This window comes from Malus domestica, chromosome 15 (genome assembly GCF_042453785.1).
Source record: "Malus domestica chromosome 15, GDT2T_hap1".
Lineage (NCBI taxonomy): Eukaryota > Viridiplantae > Streptophyta > Magnoliopsida > Rosales > Rosaceae > Malus > Malus domestica.
Window position 1 is genome coordinate 43704772 of NC_091675.1, and position 21024 is coordinate 43725795.

A 21024-nucleotide genomic window follows, 5' to 3' on the forward strand; every position below is an offset into this window, starting at 1 on the left:
AGTTCAATGTTGAATGTCGAATCAATCCCAATTTGCATGTGTCCCAATAATATCAAGATGTCCATGCTTCAAAATTATTGTGGCCTATAATTAACTGAGAGAATGAGAGGGGTGCAGCAAAGAGAAAGAGTGGAGAGATTGTAGAATTCTGAAGAATTCTTATGTTGTATTTCTGCCTTTATTAATAGTAAAATAAGAGGAAAGAATTAACTTGTCTTTCAAATAAATACAATCATAAAAAATATAAAACATGAAAAAAAAAAAAAATTAGAATAATAAATAATTTAGAAACCAAATCTATTTAAAATTTACACAATCATACAATTAAAGAATATCCATAACAGGAACGAAACAATTATAAGGGAAGGGCCTTTCTCTCGAACACAAAAAATAAAATGGCGGGAGGTGGAAAGCTCCCCTTGAAAGTGTTCGAATCGTATAAACCTATTCCAATTCCTCTTTCGCTTTTTCATAATTTTTTTATAAATTCAATCAAATTGTTGGGAACTTTTTTTCCCTTTAACGTTAAGTAGTCCCTTTCACCGACGTGCTGAAATTCGCTGCCGAGGAATTCAAAGTGCCTCCCCAAACCAGCGCTACCATCACCAACGGTAATTCGATTTCTGGGCTTTTGCATGTTGCTGTGCATTTCGGTTGTCTCGTGAAGTCTGTGACTTTCCAAATTGATGATTTATGTGTGACCGCAAATTTCGATTGATTGTTTGTGGGGTTTAGGGCACTGATCGGAATCGAATTAGGGTTTTTGGTTTTTGGTAATTGGGCATCCCATTTTTCATATCCGAGGTATGAGATTGCAATACGCTTATGAAGATTATATCTTGTGGTCTTTTTTATTGACAACTCGAATTTATAATTCATCTAGAGCATAAGTGGTATAAACTCGAATTTAGGGAATGTATGGAGCGACTTTACATAAGTGCACTTTAGAATTTCTATAGAATGTTTGAACAGTTCATAATTTTTCTTCATTGCCACCACGTAACGGTATCTCAGTCCTTTTCCCTTTGAGGACAACAAGCTTTGCTTTGTTAGCTTAATTACTATATGATTCCCATATCCTAAGAGATCAAAACAGAAATTAGAAGAAATTGATAATAACAAAAGTAAATGTATGTCAATATCATAGGGAAGAATATTAAGAAAGGAAAGATGATACAGTATCTTGGAAGACAGTGTAGATTTTATACTTATACAGTGGGCTCTGCAAGACCTCTTAATTTTCAGGATATCACTGCCTTCGGTGTTGAAATTTTGTTGTTTATTTCTTCTCACTTTTGTGCAGATGGTGTTGGAATCGATCCTCAGCAAAGTGCAGGTCTGCCAATGCTTTACCTTTATTTCTCTTTTCTGTTCTCCATTTATGTTTTTGCTATTGTATAATTTTGTATCCTAAATTCCTTATCAGCAATTTAGACGCACTATATAGATTTACCCTACCAACCTTCTCTCCGTAGAATTAGTCTTCATAACATTAGTTCAACATGAATGTATTTTATGTTTAACCACTCCAGACCTTACGAGTAACAGAAAGCGTACCTCGCTTTTAATAAAAATTGGATTGGTTGAAATGCTGGCATGACAGCTGTTGCTAGTTACCCTGGTAATAATTAAAAAGAAAAAAGGAGTGGATAGTTTCTGCAAACGGGGATTTTTATTAAGCTTTGATGTGGGAAAAAGTAGAAACAGTGGTAGGGAACCTTAACAAACTTGCAGGAAGGGATTAGGGAAGGAATCAGATTCGCTAACATTACCAAAAAGAATCCATGTATTACTACTGCTTTGGTTTACTAGTGCTTTCTCCACACGTATTCTTCTCCACCCTCTTCCTTTATATGTGCATATTGTCAAACTTTCTTTGCACAATTCTTCATGTAATTTCATCGACCTCAAGTTAGAAAGAACAAAGATCGATTGATAGGCAGAGGAAGTAAGAAAAATGGAAAAACATTTCAATCTGTTAATGTTACCACTTTTACCGGTTGTTATGTTTCTTTCAGGTATTACCTGGGTAATGCTAGGGAGACCAAATTTCTAAACCAAATGATGTGGATGTTGATGATTGGATTTTACTTAGTGTTGATGGACATGCTTATTTCCTATTGGTGACACATCATTTGGTTTGTAAATTTGGTTTAAAAATTTGGTCTCCCTAGCATTATCCTATTTCTTGATCATATCAATTTTTCTGGTTTATGTTTCTTTCACAGTTTGTGTGGATAATGGCATTGACTAGAATGTAGTATCGGTCCTTTTGTAAACATGCTCAAATCAATATGATCAAAATTCAAAATATTAATCTGTCACATCCTTGGAGTAAATTAAGGGTGGAAAAAATTAACAACCCTTTTAGTTAATTTGTGCACCAATATTTCATGTCAAATTTTAGAGCTATTGGTTTCTTGGATGTTTGCAGGACCAAAGTTATCCGAATCTGCTAGAACTTTCACCATTGTAAACAATTGCAAAGAGACAGTCTGGCCTGCAGTGATTCCTGCGGACAACTTCACTGCTGGTAGTTTTGTGCTAAAACCGGGCCAGTCAATCCTGTTCACTGCCCCAGTTAGCTGGTCTGGCAGGATATGGGGTCGAACAGGCTGCAACTTTGACAAAAATGGCAATGGCTCGTGCCAGACCGGCTGTGGCAGCACCCACCAGTGTGGAGCCTCAGCAAAGCCCCCAGCAACACTCGCTGAATTCACATTGGCCAAGCAAGACTTTTATGATGTGAGCCTTGTTGACGGGTTCAACCTGCCGTTGGTTGTGACACCTCTAAATGGTACGGGAAATTGCAGTGTATCTGGTTGTGACACGGACCTGAGACCGAATTGCCCGAAAGAGCTAGCTGTCAACGCAAATGGGAAGAATATTGGATGCAGAAGCGCGTGTGACGTGTTCAACACAGATGAGTACTGCTGCCGAGGGCGTTATGGCAATGCTGCGGTGTGTAAACCCACATATTATTCCAAGAAGTTCAAAGAAGCATGCCCTACTGCCTACAGTTATGCTTATGATGATCCGACCAGTATCTTTACTTGCTCGGGCACAGATTACGTCATCGCTTTCTGCTCAACCAGGTTTGTCATCAGCTAATTACATGCACAAAAACTGTTTTAAATCTCTCTTTGGGATTTGGATGCAGTGATTATATAATCGAGGGTTGAAATAAGAAAAGATTTTGAACATTGAAATTTGATTCTTGTTCATGTATTTGTATCTTCGGTAATGTTTTCTTGCCAAATATATGTGCGCTCTTGATGCTGCGCGCTTTGCAAATAAAAATTGATCAATGTTTTAGCATTTTGTATCTGATTTCTTTTCCCTTGTGGTGTAAGTTATTCACTTTTATTGTTGTCATATGCAGGAAGCAACCGATGTGCACATATCGCCACCACAAGATTCCGTGTCCTAATGTATCTGGATCAGTAGGTTTAAAGTCATTGAGATGGTGGGCTGTGATGCTTGGATTGTTAATGATGATTAATTTATGGAATAATTTTTGAAAAAATAGTATTTTTCCTCTCCAAGTTTAGAGGTGTATTTTACATCCCTTTTGAACTTAGAAGCAGCACTTCAAAAGAAAGACTTTATTTCAGAGTATTGTCCATGCACCATGCTGGTTGGTTGTACAAGTGAAGTTGTTCATTTTATTCTTTTCTTTTCAAAGAGAATATATTTGAATGCAGTTTCTTTACACAAACTTTGCTTGTCTCCACTCTCATCTTCAACATCATAATAAACTAGATATAAGGTTGAGTTATTAGGTCTAGTTTGGTATTGCTACGTTTTTTGTAAAAAAATATTTTCGTAAAATATACTTTGTAAAAGTGTTGTGAATAGAAAAATAATGTTCAAGTGTTTGGTAAATTTTTCTATAAATTTGCAATAACTAAGACAGTTAGAAGGGTTGAAGCTCCGGGAGCCCTGGGACTAGCTTGCTTTCGTAGGGTCCGAATTTGGATCTTGGCATGTCGGTGGTTTTTAACCGTAGGCATCTTGCCACGAAGTTGGTGGGCTCATCGTGAATCATGAATAACCAAAAAGGACATTGATTTTAATTTTATTTTTCAGTAAACTAATATAAATTTGGAAATATATTATAAAACATAAAATCTGAAGAAAAAAACTAAAACATAAAATTAAAATTAATTCCAAGCAGACCCACCCCGCCCATTCAAACCCCCTCCACGACCAGACCACCCATCCAAACAACCACCACGACCAGACTATCCATCCAAACTGCCGGACAACCCATCCAAACCGCCATCGTGACCAGACAACCCAACCCCCACCCAGCCCAGCTCCTACCCTCGCCTAATGGCCCTAACCCACTTCCACAACTCGCAGCCACCACATTGGCGTGCCCATCTCAATTTACCATTGGTGCAAGCAGCTCGATCTATCTTTCCCAATCAGCAGCCATACCCGCTTCTATGTGCACTCTCTCACTCTAGTCATCTAAGCAAAGGATTTCGGTCTCATGAGATAGCAAGCAGAAGCTTGGAGGAGGCGGCGAGCAGAAAGAAAGGGCCTTAATTGTGAAAAAACAAGAATTTTTTGCTTACCAAAGATATAATACAGCCCAGCATTTTTTCAGACATGCTTTTAAAAGAATTTAAGCACTCCCAAACTAGACCACCGACGGTTTCTAATACACGTGGGTAACTTGTTTCGATCCGTTAAAAAAATATTATTTTGATAATTTTAAAGTTTAATTACTAAACGATTTATTATAAAATACAATAGTCATATTAATATATACAATATATTCTATATTAAATATATAGTTTTGTATTATTATTCTATATAAGTTTAAAAAAAAGTTTTAGTCATTATATATTTTTATTATAAGAGTTCTTTATTATCATTACTATGATATATTTTACTTAATATGTTGTTGTTCAAAATTAAAATAAACTAGTATAATATTTGTATAGATAAGAACTAAAAAGACATACATACAAGTATGAAAAATGTGAAAGAATATATAAACACTCGTGATTCATCATTATTCCTCCACGAGTAGATAATGGTTACACTTACATTATCGTTTAGATTTTTAAAGCCCTCCAAACCCTCATGAATAATGTTTTTATTTGAGGGCAAAATTAATAAAATTAATAATAATTATTGTAGAAGTGTAAAAAATGTAATATATATACAATCACTCATAGTGACAAGTTTTACAACTTTCATGAAGGGATCAGCTTCGAAATCCAACATTATAATCCATAAACCTTAAATTTATATTTAACCGTCGATTGTCATTTACGTTTTATTCTTCTTACTGAATTTCATTTTTTTAATTTTCTTTTTTGAAAACATGATCATCTGGCGGATGTAAGAAAATGAATGGTTCAGATCTTTGATATCATGTTTTGATATTTACAGTTAACTGAAATATGAGTCGATGTCATATAGTTTGTAAAAACCTTATAAACATCAAGCAATATTTTCACTAACCGTAAAACTCTGAATATAATATCAACGATCCAAACCGTTCATCTTCCTGCATCCTCTAACAGATCATGTTTTCAAAAAAGAAAATCTGAAAAAACAAAATTTGATGAGAACAATGAAACGTAAATGTAAACAATAATCAACGGTTAAATTTTGATCTATGATTTATATGATTATAGTGGCGAATTTCGAAGTTAAGCTTTTCATGAAAGTTGTAAAGCTTGTCATTACGAGCGTTTATATATTTGTTACACTTCTACATTAATGAAAAAACTATTAAAGACTTTACTAAATAACAGCCGTAAGATAAATGAGAGTAAATCTGTACCGTTGGATTCTATTTCACTTATATTATTAGAACTTTTTAGGACGAAAAAACCCCTCCTCTATTCCAATATTTTCCAATTTTACCATTTGATCAATTTAGGTAAGCAAAAATATACTTAAAAGAAAAATGTGTTTTTATGTTTTAGATGTGACAATATGGTATGTATATACTTATTTAGTATTATGTTTTTCATTTGATTATTTATTGGTTTAAAATATATTTTCCTTAACGGGTAACGGATCAGGTCATATTATCTGTTAATATTATTGGGTCGATTTCGGTCGGGTAATTTTACCCGTTTATTTTAACGGGTGTTACACGACACGACCCGTTAAGATATCGGGTATGATACGAAAACGACATGAACACGAAAAACACGACACGAATGCCAGGTCTGTCCCAAACTAGTACTAAGTCCTTCAAATAAATAAAGTCAACTTATGCTTGCCAACTACCACTTCTTCAAAAGAGGTCCTATGTAGAAATCTCATAGATGACAGTTGTTCATTAATTAAAAATGATAAGTCATAAAAGACCTATGTTTAGCCATAATGGCTAGAGCAATGTGCTCTACCATCTGAACTCAAGTTTGAATCCCATGAATTCAATATTAGTATCCTATCAGTTGTTAAATAAGAATGTGGGTCATGGGTTTGGATTTTTGGTCCAATTGGGTCTAATAAACTCAAACCTAAGTCCTAAACCATTTCAATGTGTTTAGTTCAATCATGTTGAATCAGATTGTGAACAACTTAAATTTCCTATTTTATATCAGATACAATAGCATGAGTTTTTAAGCTTAAACCTCAATTTTGTCATTGCATGTTTAATCCATAATAACTCACAAATACAACGCGGTATTACCTCGATGCTCAATCTAACAACAAATTTTGTTTCTTAGTTCGTCAAGTGACAATGTGGGACCATGATTCCCACCTTCCTAGAACAGTGAATACTCAAGGCCACTCCACTGGCTAAGGCCCAGAGTAGAAGCAACATTATACACCCCTCTTATATCAAGGGATAAAGCAATTAGGTGGTTCTCGACATATACATATATGTTCACTCAACCTGCGAAGTGAGACCACTATGTTTGGAGTGGTCATTCCATGACATTGTCCATGTCAATTGCCCCGACTCAGAGGCTTTCTTGTCTAATCTAGGCATTGCTTCCCCTTAATTGCGAGACGTCAGGTCAGGCTGATTGGTATGGCAAGCAAGACTGCCTATGTCGTGCAGAGAGCATGCAACTTTGCTCTAAGAGCAACTCTACCCTTGGAGCCCTCCCCCCAGGTAATCCACTATTCAATCCACCATGTGAACAATAACTGCCCTAATGAACAGTAACTGCATTTTGCATCTCCACCGTTACACTTGAATAGCCTTGGCAATATGCAATAAAATATTATTAATTTTTTTTTACAAAATAATACTAAATAAATTTATTTGTAATTTCGGATAAGATATTTTAAATCGTTCTCGTTGCGCCACGTGTCATTTACCCAAAACGACTATTATTGGTCATAGATTTTGATAAGATTTTTATCCAATGTCATCATGCCACGTGTCGTTATCTTTTCAGAATCTTTGAGGATAGATTTTGATCAGATTTTAAATCGTTCTCGTTGCGCCACGTGTCATTATTCGAAAAAATAATTATTGGTGATGGATTTCGATAAGATTTTTATCCAATGTCATCGTGCCACGTGTCATTATCTTTTCAGAATCTTTTAGGATAGATTTCGATTAGATTTTTAACGAATGACGGCATGCCACATGGCACTATCTACAACCTAATAATATGAAACTTTGAGAGAAAGATAGGAATGTGATTGAAAGTAGTTGAGAACATATGAAATTGTGGTGTAAGGTAGATGATAATGAGAAGGTATTTATAGAAAAGTAGAAACATTTTTTTTTAAATTTTCAGAAATTTTTTTCGGATTTTTTACAATTTTAATTTTTTTATTCAAATAATTAATCTCTGCCTTTGGATTTAAAAAAAAAAAATTCCAACACTCTAGATTGTGCCACGTGTCACAAAGGTAACTTTTCTTAATTTTAAAACTTTTTTTTAATTTATAAAGCTGATTAATATCTACCATTGATCTCAGATCGAACGGTTGATCTTAAATTAGTTGTTTTTATTACCATTTCAAATAGGACGACTCATATTAAAGAGCCGTTAAGATCGAACGGACCGTGGGAAGCTACGTGGCTTCCCAACAGTCACATGCTGAAACTGGCACGCGAGCCTCGTGCCCTGTAAAGTTGTCGGCTGATGCGCCCCCACTCGGGAGTGAGGGGCACGCGCCTGACCCAAAAAAATAAAAAAGGACCAACGCCAGGCTTGACGTCACACCCACCTCGGGCTGCAGGGCTGGCAATCCTCCACAGGCCTAGCCTTCGGGTTCCCACCTTCACTCGGGCTACCCAACGCTGGAGCCCTATCCATCATCCCTCGGGCCCTTTCCCTTCGCCTATCCCTCGAGCAACCACTAAGGGTGGAGTTGCTCTAATAGACAACATGTCTGAGAAAACATGCTCTGCCACCGACCCCCACTTCTTCTAATGACTTAGGGAAGTGACAAACAACTCATACCAGCTCTTTAAGGCCTATGAATAAGTGAATCGACTCTGCACAAAAGGTTAGGCACTTTGAGCCATAAAACACTTTTTCTACCTATACTGTAACAATTTGACTTGGCCATCGGAGTGGTTACGCCAAGAACTTATTGCTTGTCTTTGGTCTATGTAGGTTGGAACCACTGTAGCTGCCCAAAAATCGCTCTAATAGTTTAGTGCTTTCAATTAGAGATCAAATTCATATTCCCCCGTAAACAACTTTACCCCCACTCATTGCCGATCATCCTGACCCTTCATATGACCTAGACTTCCCTAAAATAAATGCAACCCGTCCTGCGATGAAGGCAATTATTGCTAAAAATGTACCTCTGACGTTTGCCGAGAAAGGTCATGCTCTACCACCACCTCCGCCTACATTTTCCATGCTAATGGACCCCATTCGTTAGATGCTGAAGAGGATGAGCAATGACATGAAGAACCTACGACGCAACCATGAGGCCTCATCTACAACACTGTAAGGTGTTATTGCGACTAGAGTCTTGGCTAGATCGCGAAACCACCGATATCTATGTCATTGGTATGGTTTACCTAAATACCATGAAAGAGACTACTTTTACTCCCGCGCCTTCGGAAACACCTCCTTGAACAAGAGTAGCCCCCGCAACCACCTACTATGCAATCACGTGGTTCAAAGAGCTAGACAAGAGTCATATTTAGTAATCCTAGGTGACTTAATTTTGATCTTGGAGGTCCCAGCCAAGTGTGCTCATAGGGCAGAACATAATCGCACTATAAAGGAAACCCTCTCTCTGATAACCTGGCGTGGGAGCTTCCAGCAAATAAGTTCACGCAGTAGAGGTTGAAATGTTTCAAGGAAGACTCAAACATTTCTAGCCATATTATGTTGTACAAGAATGTGATGGCCCTGTACAACCACAATAACTCATTAATATGTAAAACGTTCCCTTTCACGCTCAAAGGGAATTCGGTGAAGTGGTATGCTGGCCTTCCATCTGGATCCATCATGGACTTCAAAACCCTGAGTAACAAGTTCATGAAGGCTTTCTTTGCATACAAGGAGGTGAAATGTGGGACATATACCTTGTTCCTGATCCACCAAATAAATGATGAAAGCCTTAGGAAGTACATCAAACAATTCCGCACCGAATTTGCAGAAGTTAATAGGCTGAATAACAGTATGGTCGCCACAACATTCAAGAATGGACTCCTTATAAAGTTTGAGCTTAGCAGGAAGCTACATAAGCCCAAATATGAATATATCACCTTGGTAGAGTGCTTCGACAAGGCAAAGGATATAGTCCCAAGGGACAAAGAGTACATAAAGAATGGAAAATCACTTAAGTAGGATTCCACCATGGAGCCACGTGCAACGGAATGAAGGGCGAATGAGTCTCGGCAAGAGCACAGTGGGGCAAGCGAAGACAACCAAGATTGGTAAACTGGTTAGAGCCTCGAGTAGAACCCTGAATAGAGCCTCATGAGATTTTCTTCTACCCCCATCCTATACCAAATTAAACACCTCCCTCACAAAATGTCCTAAATGAAATATGAGACAAACCCTTCTTTAAAAAGCCGCACCCACTACTGAATCTAAATCCCCACACAAAAGAATACTACAACTACCATAAGGCCAGTGGCCAAACTACAAGGAATTACTGCGACTATAAGGAATTTATTAAGGATTTGCTCGTTCATGGTCAGTGTTGGGAATTCGTAGCCAAGAAGGCGAAGGAAGACAGGCAAAACGATGACTGTACGACGGTTTCGGGGAACAAAGACGATAGGGAGAATGGGCATGCAAAGATACCTATTCTCTATATAAACTACATTTACAGAGCTCAAGAATATGTAGGGTCCACAAGTAAGGAGCAAAGGATTGCATGCAAAAAACTGAAGATGGTCACCTTCATTAACAAACAATTCCCAATCGATGGTAATAGTCTGATGTTCTTGGATCGAGATTTGGAAGAGGTTGTTGCCCTTATGATGATACCCTTGTTGTTACTTTGCAAATTGCTCATGCGTAGGTGAATAATATCCTGGTAGATGGAGGGGCCAGAGTCAATTTTCTCTTCAAAGATACAGTAGAGTGAATATGGTTGCTTAACGACATCACCAAGTTCAGATCCATTCCAATGGCCTTTAAGGGAATGCTAGTCCAAACCGTGTGAACCCATAAACTGCCTGTTGTGGCGAACCCCTTTAGTCTCATCATCAACTTCAACGTCCTCGACGGTCTATCTCAGCTCAATGTAATCATTGGTTGGAACTGGATTCATATCATGAGGGTCATCCCCTCCACTCACCATCAAATGATCTGATCTTACCCCTACCAGAGTGGAGGGAATCAGGAGATCAAGCCAGGGCCCGCTCCTATGTAGTCTCTAATTTTAATTTTATTAGGAGAGTTGGTCTAGTTGATGTGGCCACTCCAACTACCAACCTCTCGTTGCAATCAAAGCCTGGGGGCTAGATTCAAGCCTTCAAGGAATTTGACATTGACCTCGACTCCCAAGACGATTGTATGCCAGAGTCAAAGGCCGGCGAAGACACAGAGTATGTAATTCTCGATTTGGAGAGGCCAAAGCAGAAGGCCAAGATCAGAGCCAAAATCTTAACGTGAGAGAAATAGCTTCTCACCAAATTTTTGCAAGCAAACAGAGACATTTTTGCTTACTCGGCAGAAGATACGCCTGGAATCGATACCAGAGTGCTTTGCCACAAACTACATGCAGATCCAAATTTCAAACCAATCATTCAGAAGAAGAGGAACCATGGACGAGCTCGATATGGAGAAGACCTCTTTCGTGGATGATAAGGGCACTTATTGCTGCAAGGTGATGCCATTTGGTTTGAATAACGCATGCACTATTTATCAAAGGTTGGTGAGCTGAGTTTTCAATGAGAACATTGGCACGACCATGAAGGTATATGTTGATGACATAGTGGTGACAAGCAAGCGGAAGAGAGATCCTCTAGCTGACTTAGTGAAACCATTTGACCAGTTATGAAAGTACCAGATGAAACTTAATTCGGAGAAGTGCATATTCGATGTCAAAAATGGAAAATTTCTTGGATATTTGGTGACTCAGAAGGGTATCCAGGCCAATCTAGACCAGATAAAGGCAATCATTGAAATGCACCCTCCAGCAAACGAAAACCTCCCTTTTCAAAAAGCCATCTTTTATTTTGAATTATATGCTTAGTCGTATTCGAGTAAGTACATATGAAATTAAAATTAAAATTGAAGAACAAATAATTATATATCAATAATTAATTCATTTTCATTGAACATGCCATTTTTGGGGCAACTTGCGATATTTGCGGGGTAGGTTCACACTGGCCAGTTTCTCTAGTTGTCTCATCAGTGGTATCACAGGTATTGTTCCAAACTACCCGCTAAGTGTAATTAAACTGATTTTAATTTTTAGTAAAGGAAGTATTAAAAATTGATTTCTTCTCATCAATATACTATACCCATATGTACTTATAGATGCACAATGGGTTAGGCCAACCTGAACATAAAACGAGCACAATCAGTTAAAAAGTACTATCTCTAATTGGTGTTTTCTTCAAATGGAAAACATAGACAAGGGTACTATCTATTATAGGTGCACAATAAAACGATATAAACCAACCTTAATCCAACGGTTAGTCTTGTGTAGTTTATTTATCCAATATGAATATGCGAGTAGGACAGAATCTAATTAGAGAATTGGTGTAAATGGTTTGTATGAAATGCATATTGGTTTTCTAATTTTAGTGTCTTTAAATATTATAATGTACAATGGGTTGGCCCAACCCAAACATAAAACGAGCACGAAGGTACTAACAAAAGGAGACAAATCAACGGGTTAGGGAATTGTTGTAAATAGCTAATATGAAATTCACATTGGGTTTCAGATTTTTGTTTCTTCAAATATATGCTTATAGATGTACAACGGTTGGCCCGACCGGAACATAAAACGAGCACAATCTATAAAAATGCAATCTCTAATTTGGGATTTCTTTCAAATGGAAAATGCATAAAACTTAAAGTAGTGGGAAGTAAAAAGCTACATCCTTTTCTTGCATAACATTTTGTTTACTTTTAACAGGGGATTTCAAGCTTCATTTCATTTGACGTAAGAAGGCATGCACTTGAACTATGAAATATTAATTCTAGGACTTTAAGATCTCTTGTTATCAACTATAAACTGAACATTTATTTGTTAATTATGCAGAGAAACAAACAACTCAAGATGTCAACTTTACAACAGTTGTCACTCTGGATGTTCTCGCATATTAGGTAAGTTTGCCTCTCCACTATTCATTGTTCGACTTTGAAGAACAAGCCATGTTCATGCTAAAATAAAAGCTTGTGACGTAAGAACTAGGAGTTCGAAGTGCTTTGAAAAAGAGCTTAACTAAACCTTTCATTAGTGAGCGAAATAATGTTTAGAAAACAAGAGTCGAACTCTTAAAAAAATAGAGTTCAATAAATATTTTCTTGTCAAAATGCCAACATATTACTTCTAAAACTAATATGATCAAGAATTCGTTTCTTGGCCACATAATTATAACTTCTTCAAGAATTTACAATATTATTCTAACTAAATATTTTTTGTTGGTATAGTTTTATCGGCAGGAAGAATGCAGGGAGTTGTCCCCTATATTCATAGGTTTATGATCCAAGTGTTTATCCGGGACAATTCAATTATTATCAAGAAAGGGTTCAAAGCTGATATGAAGTTCATTGTGTTTTTATGTTATAAAGACACCGTAGCTTTCTTTGCTCAGCTTATAGCCGCACTCTCCAGCAAACAAAGGCCACCCGTTTCAAAAGGCCGTCTTTTATTTTGAATTATCTGCTAGGCCATATTCGAGTAAGTACCTATATGAAATTAAAATTAAATTTGAAGAAAAAATAATTATATTTCAACAATCAATTAATTTTCATTGAATATGCCATTTCCAGGTCAACTTGCGGTATTTGCAAGGTTGGCTCATGCCGGCCAGTTTCTCCAATTGTCTAATCGTGGTTGGCCCGGCCATGACATCCTTTATCTCGTGGTATCGCGGGTATGTTCCAAACTACCCTCTAAGTGTAATTAAATTCATTTTTAATTTTTAGCTAAGGAAGTATTTAAATTTGATTTCTTCTCATCAGTATACTATACCCATATGTACTTACAGATGCCCAATGGGTTGGCTCGACCCGAAAATAAAACGAGCACGATCTGTTAAAAGCACCATCTCTAATTGGTTTTTTTTTTTTTTTTTTTTTTTTTCAAATGGAAAACATAGACAAGGGTACTATCTATTATAGATGCACAATAACACGATATAAACCAACCTTAATCCATAGGTTAGTCTTGTGCAGTTTATTTATCCGGTAGTGGTAGGCGAGTATGACTGAATCTGCTTAGAGAATTGGTGTAAATGGTATGTATGAAAAAAATTGGGTTTTTAATTTTAGTTTCTTTTAATATTATAAATGTACAATGGGTTTGCCCGACCCAAATATAAAATGAGCACAAAGTTACTAACAAAAGTAGACAAATCAATGGGTTAGAGATATAGTGTAAATGGTTAATATGAAATCCACATTGAATTTCTAATTTTTGTTTCTTTAAATATATACTTATAGATGTACAACGGGTTGGCCCGACCATACATAAAACGAGCACAATTTGTTAAAAGTACTATCTCTAATTTGGATTTCTTTCAAATGAAAAATGCATAAAACTTAAAGTAGTGGGAGGTAAAAAGCTGCATCATTTTCTTACATAACACTTTTTTTACTTTTAACGGGAGGTTTCAAGCTTCATTTCGTTTGACGTAACAAGGCATGCACTTGAACTATGAAATATTAATTCTAGGACTTTAAGACTCTTGTTATCAACTATAAACTAAACATTTATTTGTTAATTTTATAGAGAAACAAGCAGCTCGAGATGCCAACTCTACAACATTTGCCACTCCAGATGTTCCCGCATATTAGGTAAGTATCCATTCATTGTCCAACTTTGAAGCACAAGCCATGTTCATGCTAAAATAGAAGATTGTGACATAAGCACCAATAGTTTAAAGTTCTTTCAAAAAGAGGTTGTTGAACCTTCATTAGTGAGTGAAAGAGAGTTCAGAAAACAAGAGTCAAACTTTTCACAAAACAGAAATAAGAAAATATTTTCTTGTCAAAATTCCAACATATTACTTTTAAACTAATATGTTCAAGAATTCAACGACTTGGATTTCGTTTCTCTGCCACATAATTATGACTTACTGAACCAAAAACCTTGTCCCGATTCCCAAACCGAAGTTTTCAGGAATCCCAATTTCAAGACCGATCCCAAACCAAATTTTTGGGAATTCCAAAATAACTTTGGGATTTCGGGACAAATCGGGAATCCTAATATACTTTTGGGCTTTTGGGCTGAAATTGACATATTGGGCTTTTTCAATATTAAATTTAGCCTTATGAATTGTTCTAATTGAAATGCAATCATAGATTTATAGCCTAATCGAAATGCAAAATTATGATTTGTTCTTCAAATATATTCTACTACACATGCATGCAACAAAAATAAATTAAGTAACAAATCCAAAAGCAAAAAAATTAATTACAAACCAAAGTTTCAAAATAAATGAAGTAACAAACCCAAAGGCAAAATAAATTAGTTACAAACCAAAGTTTCAAAATAAATGAAGTTTAATACCAGAATAAGGAGTTACCATTTTCTTTCAACTCCTTTAGCATTTTCAATTTGAAAAGGATTGGAGGTCGTTTGTTTAAAAGAGGGTAAAAATGTAATTGAATAAAAATTCTATATTCTCACGAGGTCAATGGAATAATAGCATGTCAGGGTTGGCATACAAATGCAAATTAACACATTGACTGTATTGCCACAATACCTGTAGTTCTTACTTGTGTGCTTTCCTTTCTTGCTTTTGACCTAGCACTTCTTTGTACTTCAAATATCAAAGCAACTATTGCAACTTGTGTATATATTATTTTTCGTAAGAAAAAAAAACTTTTTAAGAAAAATAAGAAATACTATTGTCATTAAAACATTCTAATGTTACAAATAGAGTAAACAAAATGCAATAACAACACCCTATGAATGTAGGGAAGCTTTATGAATTCGGTTTTTATACCGTATTGTTTATATAGGGAGTGGTTAAGAGATGTTAACAATAAGATAGATAACTAGAAAAAAAAATTGAAGCAAAAAAAACAAGAAGACAAAATCAAACTTGATGCTTATCAACCTCTCCACCCTCCTTGGCCTGTGCAGCTGCCCTTATTTTACGCAAATCCAAGTAGCATTTGATGAGACCCAATTTGATCAGGTTATAATATGATCCTAAAGAACATCCGCAATCTCATCTTAGCATAGGAACATAACTAATACTGCAATTGTCATATATGACGAAAAACAAGTAAACATATATTAGGTCTAAACTTGTGAGGATCTCCGGAAACAGAGGGTAATGTGGAGTCTACTACTCTTCCTAGTGTTTGACGAAAACTTCAAGCATAAGGCAGTGTTTTTGAATTGGATGACAAGAAAATCAAAGCTCAAAATTTAATTTGATCAATATTGTGTAAAATTTTGTTCTTGGTTCATTTAGAGTCTGCAAATGTACACAATCCTTTTGCTCCAGAACAGCAGCTTGCCATTTTAGCATGAGACCCTATTCAAAATCCCTAATTCAGAAACCTTAATTTCAGAAATTCCTAATTCAGAAACCCAAATTCAAAATCCCTAATCGAATTTGGAATCAAACAATCTGTATGAACTTTGGTTGAGTTTATTGCAGGAATTTTTTACCTTGTGTAGTGAGGAGGAGTGCAGGCTGAGACTGAGAGCTCGATTCATGAGCCAGATTCTGGTGGTATGGACCGTGGGTGAAGTCGCGATTCTAGCGATGGATTCACAAGTGATGAGTGAGGACTAAGGACTGAGGAATGAGAACTGGTGTGGGTAGATTCGGGATTCAAGCGACAGATTTGAGTCTGAGGTGAGAGAGAGTGAGTGTGAGTGTCGAGAGATGGAGAGAGAAAGTGAGACTTCTGAGTAGGTTTGATTTATATTCAACGATTGAATCTGACAGCTGTTACAATTTCAAATATATATTTAAAAATTAAATAATATATATATTTTTATTTTGGTTCGTTTTGGGATTACCGAAAGAATAAAAACTTGAGATCAATTCCTGTACTGAAATTTCAGGATCGGCTCGGTATTTGGTACCAAAATTTTTGGGATTTTTGGATTGGTATTTTTTTTATTCTATTTCGGGAATTTTTCAGTTTGGTTTGAGATATTCGGTATTTTTTTTCCACCCCTAGGTATAGTTTATCGGTGGGAAGAATGAAAGGAGTTGTCCCATACATTCTTGGGTTTCTGACCCCAAGTATTTATCTGGGGCAACTCAATTATTATCAAGAATGGGTTCAGAGTTGATATGAAGTTCACTGTGTTTTTATGTTATAAAGACATCGTAGCTTTCTTTGCTCTACTTATATATGCACTCTTCAGCAAATAAAGACCTCCCATTTCAAAAGGTCGTCTTTCATTTTGAATTATCTGCTAGGCCGTATTCGAGCACTGTTCTAAAAATCTCCGCCTAGCGCCGCCTAGGCCCTGCCTAGGCGCTAGGCCCCAGCTCACCACCCCGATTAATGCCTAGGCCCCAGCCCACCGCCTAGACCACCTAGGCACCTGCCTAGCCCGCCTAGGCACCCGCCTAGCCCGCCTAGGCACCCGCCTAGACCCACCTAGGTTGCAACTCACTTAGACAGAAAATACATAACTTTCATTTTGCATTTTGTTTTTTTCCAATAAATTGTAAGAGACTTGTTGCATACTTGAATGAACAAACATTATATCCTTATTTCACATGTTTTCATTATGTTCCAATACTTCATGATATGTATGCATTCTATTTTGTAGTTTATGATGAAATTATATATATTTCAAGTAGAAGCAGACACTTATTTACTTGAAATATGATAGATTTACTTAAATCCGCCTAGGCCTCGCCTAGCCGCCTAGGCGCTAGGCCCCAGCCCGCCGCCCGACTAGCGCCTAGCGACTTTTAGAACCTTGTATTCAAGTAAGTACCCATATGAAATTAAAATTAAAATTGAAGAACAAATAATTATATTTCAACAATTAATTAATTTTCATTGAACATGCCATTTTTGGGGCAACTTGCTGTATTTGCAAGGCTGGTTCACATCGGCCAGTTTCTCCAATTGTCTCATCATAGTTGGCCCGGTCTTGACATTCTTTATCTTGTGGTATTGCAGGTATTATTCCAAACTACTTGCTAAGTGTAATTAAACTCATTTTAATTTTTAGTTAATGAAGTATTTAAATTTGATTTCTTCTCGTCAATATATTATACTCATATGTACTTATAGATGCACAATGGGTTGGCCCGACCTGAACATAAAACGAGCACAATTTGTTAAAAGTACTATCTCTAATTGGTTTTCTTTTCAAATGGAAAATGTAGACCCCTATCTATTATAGATGCACAATGACACGATATAAACCAACATTAATCCATAAGTTAGTCTTGTGTAGTTTATTTATCCGGTAGTAGTGGGAATTGGTGTAAATGGTTTGTATGAATAGAATATTGGTTTTATGATTTTAGTTTCTTTCAAGATTATCAATGTACAATGGGTTGGCCCGACCCAAATATAAAATAAGCACGTAGTTACTAACAAAAGGAGACAAATCAACGGGTTAGAGAATTGGTGTAAATGGTTAATATGAAATCCATATTGGGTTTCAGATTTTTGTTTCTTTAAATATATACTTATAGATGTACAATGGGTTGGCCTGACCGAACATAAAATGAGCACAATCTATTAAAAATACTATCTCTAATTTGGGATTTCTTTCAAATGAAAAATGCATGAAACGTAAAGTATTGGGAGGTAAAAAGCTTCATCATTTTCTTACATAACACTCTATTCACTTTTAACGAGGGGTTTCAAGCTTCATTTCGTTTGACATAAGAAGACATGCACTTGAACTATGAAAAATTAATTTTACAACTTTAAGATCTGTTGTTATCAACTATAAACTAAACATTTACTTCTTAACTCTATAGAGAAACAAGCAACTCGAGATGCCAACTCTACAACAGTTGCCACTCCGGATGTGGGATATTAGGTAAGTTTGCCTCTCCACGTCCATTCATTGTCCACCTTTGAAGGACAAGCCATGTTCAAGCTAAAATAAAACCTTTGTAACATGAGCACCAAGAGTTGAAAGTGCTTTGGAAAAAAGCTTGATGAACCTTCCATTAATGAGTAAAAGTGAGTTCATAAAACAAGAGTCGCACTTTTCAAAAAATACAGTTCAGAAAATATTTTCTTGTCAAAATTCCGACATTTACTTCCAAACTGATATGTTCAAGAATTCATTGACTTGGACTTCGTTTCTTTGCCACATAATTATGACTTCTTCCAGAATTTGCAATATTATTCTAACCAAGTCTTTTTTATTGCTATAGTTTATCTGTGGGAAGAAAGAAAGGAGTTGTCCGTCCCATATATTCTTGGGTTTATGATCTAAATGTTTATTTTGGGCAACTCAATTATTATCAAGAAGGGGTTCATAGCTGATATGAAGTTTTCTATATTTTTATGTTATAAAGACACCGTAGCTTTTTTAACTTTGCTTATCGCCGCACTATCCAGCAAACGAAGACCTCCTGTTTCAAAGGGCCATCTTTTATTTTAGATTATCTACTAGGCCATATTCAAGTAAGAACCAATATGAAATTAAAATTAAAATTGAAGAATAAATAATTATATTTCAATAATTTATTCATTTTCATTGAACATGTCATTTTTGGGGCAACGTGTGTTATTTGCGGGGTAGGTTCACGTTAGCTAGTTTCTCTAGTTGTCTCATCGTAGACAGTAGAATACTAGTACCTCAGTCAGAAAGCTAGACAAGGAAAACATGAACCCTAGACTTAAGTACTATGAGTGAGTACGAACGTTGGTTCAAGTAGGATCCAAAGATTTTGGCAAATCAGCGTGAATACCGGTTCCTCTTCTCTCCAACTCCAGATGACAATCCCCAAGCACATCATGTTTGGCATCGTAGAAGCGCACTAAGTCGTCATCATTGTTGGTATGTGCAGGCATGAGAGGAATGAATTTTGGATCTCAGCCGATAGCAGCCTCCGGGTCTAATGCAGCACAAGCTAATGCAAATGTGCAAGAATCTATGACGGCCATGAGAAACAGAGGTAAAACATCGAAAGTTTTGAACAAAGAATTTCAAGGAACCCAGAATGCTTAGGGGGAAGAAGGGTTTGAATTTTGAAAGCTGAAATTAAAAGGGAAAAATAATAGGTGTGGCTTAAATACCCATCTTGATGGCCCTTCCACGGGTGCGCACGACAGTTCGCGGAAAGGTATGACAACACACGTGGCCGCTCACTTAATAAATCAATAGCCATAAACGACATGCATGCCCCCTATTTAATTGTCAGCAGGTCACGTCGTGCAATGATGGACATAGGGGAAACGAGGCGTCTCATACACACCAGACACTATTGTACCTCAAGGGTCGCGCTTGTCCTGAGTGGAGGCGTCAGGCATTAACTTCTTCATTTTCTCGCTTGAACTTCTCAACGACCACCTCACACATCAAAGTGAAAAGAAACTAAAGACATGAGGGCAAGGCTCCACCGAAACGCCCACACTCTTAATAGTATGTCCCACTCCGTGCATAAAATTTCTTGAACAACGCTATCATTAGCAAGCGCGAGTCAATTGAAACATGACTAAAGTCCCTTACATGACTTTGACATAAATAAAGGCCCAAATTCCACTCCAGGAAATATGTTATGGGCTCGTTTAACAACCCCTCTGAAGACACTCACGAGAAGTAGTTAACTGCATGATTCCCACATTCCTGGAAGTGAATACACAAGTCCACTCCACCAGCTATGACTCAAAGTGGAGGCAACATTATACACTCCCCCCCTCATCGAGGGACAAAACAATCAGGTGATTCTCGGCATATACATATATGCTCACTCCAATGCAGAGTGAGACTACTCCGAACAGGGTAGGCATTCCATGACATAGCCCATGTTAACTGAGTCTACTCAAAGGTTGAACGACTCTTGTCTAATCTAGGCAGCATTTCCTCTTAATCATCGGAGATATTAGGATAAGCTGATTAATATCGCAAGCAAGACTGCTCATGCCGTACAAAAAGGCAGCTCTGCTCTGACAGACAACATGTCTAAAAAGACATGCTCTGCCACCGACCCCCATTTCCTCTGACAGCTTAGGGAAGTGACAGCCAACTCGTACCTGATCCTCAAGGCCTATAAATAGGTAAACCGACTCCTTATTAAGGGTTAGCCACTATGAGCCCTAAAACACTTCTTGTACCCATACTTACACCCAATCTGACTTGGCCATTAGAGTGCCTACACTGGGAACCACCACCCCCTGCGCGCGGCCTAACGGTCATTGCTTATCTTTGGTCTATACAGGTTGGAACCACCACAACTGCCCAAAAACCACTCCAACCGGCAATATTACCTCCAAGAAATATAAGTAGTTTGACGTTGATCAT

General features: G+C 36.9%; 2 protein-coding genes across 3 annotated transcripts; both read left to right on the forward strand.

Annotated features, from left to right (window-relative positions):
* The first annotated feature begins 397 nt into the window (after positions 1 to 397).
* Positions 398 to 3718, forward strand: LOC103416184 (pathogenesis-related thaumatin-like protein 3.5). Of its 2 annotated transcripts, none has more exons than XR_011575863.1 (3): positions 398 to 611; positions 1304 to 1336; positions 2435 to 2541. XR_011575863.1 is itself a non-coding variant. In XM_029095089.2 (3 exons), exons 1-3 carry the CDS (start codon positions 1958 to 1960, stop codon positions 3519 to 3521), a joined length of 861 nt encoding a protein of 286 aa, XP_028950922.2. In that variant the 5' UTR covers positions 1879 to 1957; the 3' UTR covers positions 3522 to 3718. The 2 variants fall into 2 exon arrangements, 1 of the variants encoding a protein (XP_028950922.2); XM_029095089.2 differs by lacking the exons at positions 398 to 611; positions 1304 to 1336 and adding exons at positions 1879 to 2018; positions 3383 to 3718 and having other exon boundaries at positions 2435 to 3095.
* A 5593-nt stretch (positions 3719 to 9311) lies between these two features.
* LOC139191950 (uncharacterized) lies at positions 9312 to 9758 on the forward strand. Its single transcript, XM_070812986.1, has one exon. It carries the CDS (start codon positions 9312 to 9314, stop codon positions 9756 to 9758), a length of 447 nt encoding a protein of 148 aa, XP_070669087.1.
* The last annotated feature ends 11266 nt before the right edge of the window (positions 9759 to 21024 follow it).

What these genes read in the sequence shown, in the direction of transcription:
- LOC103416184 (XM_029095089.2), top strand. Translation starts at nt 1,958, where the DNA reads ATGGAAAAACATTTCAATCTGTTAATGTTACCACTTTTACCGGTTGTT. An exon ending in GGTTGTTATGTTTCTTTCAG is followed by an intron (nt 2,019 to 2,434) that starts GTATTACCTGGG and finishes GGATGTTTGCAG; the next exon opens with GACCAAAGTTATCCGAATCT. An exon ending in ATCGCTTTCTGCTCAACCAG is followed by an intron (nt 3,096 to 3,382) that starts GTTTGTCATCAG and finishes TGTCATATGCAG; the next exon opens with GAAGCAACCGATGTGCACAT.
- LOC139191950 (XM_070812986.1), top strand. Translation starts at nt 9,312, where the DNA reads ATGGCCCTGTACAACCACAATAACTCATTAATATGTAAAACGTTCCCT.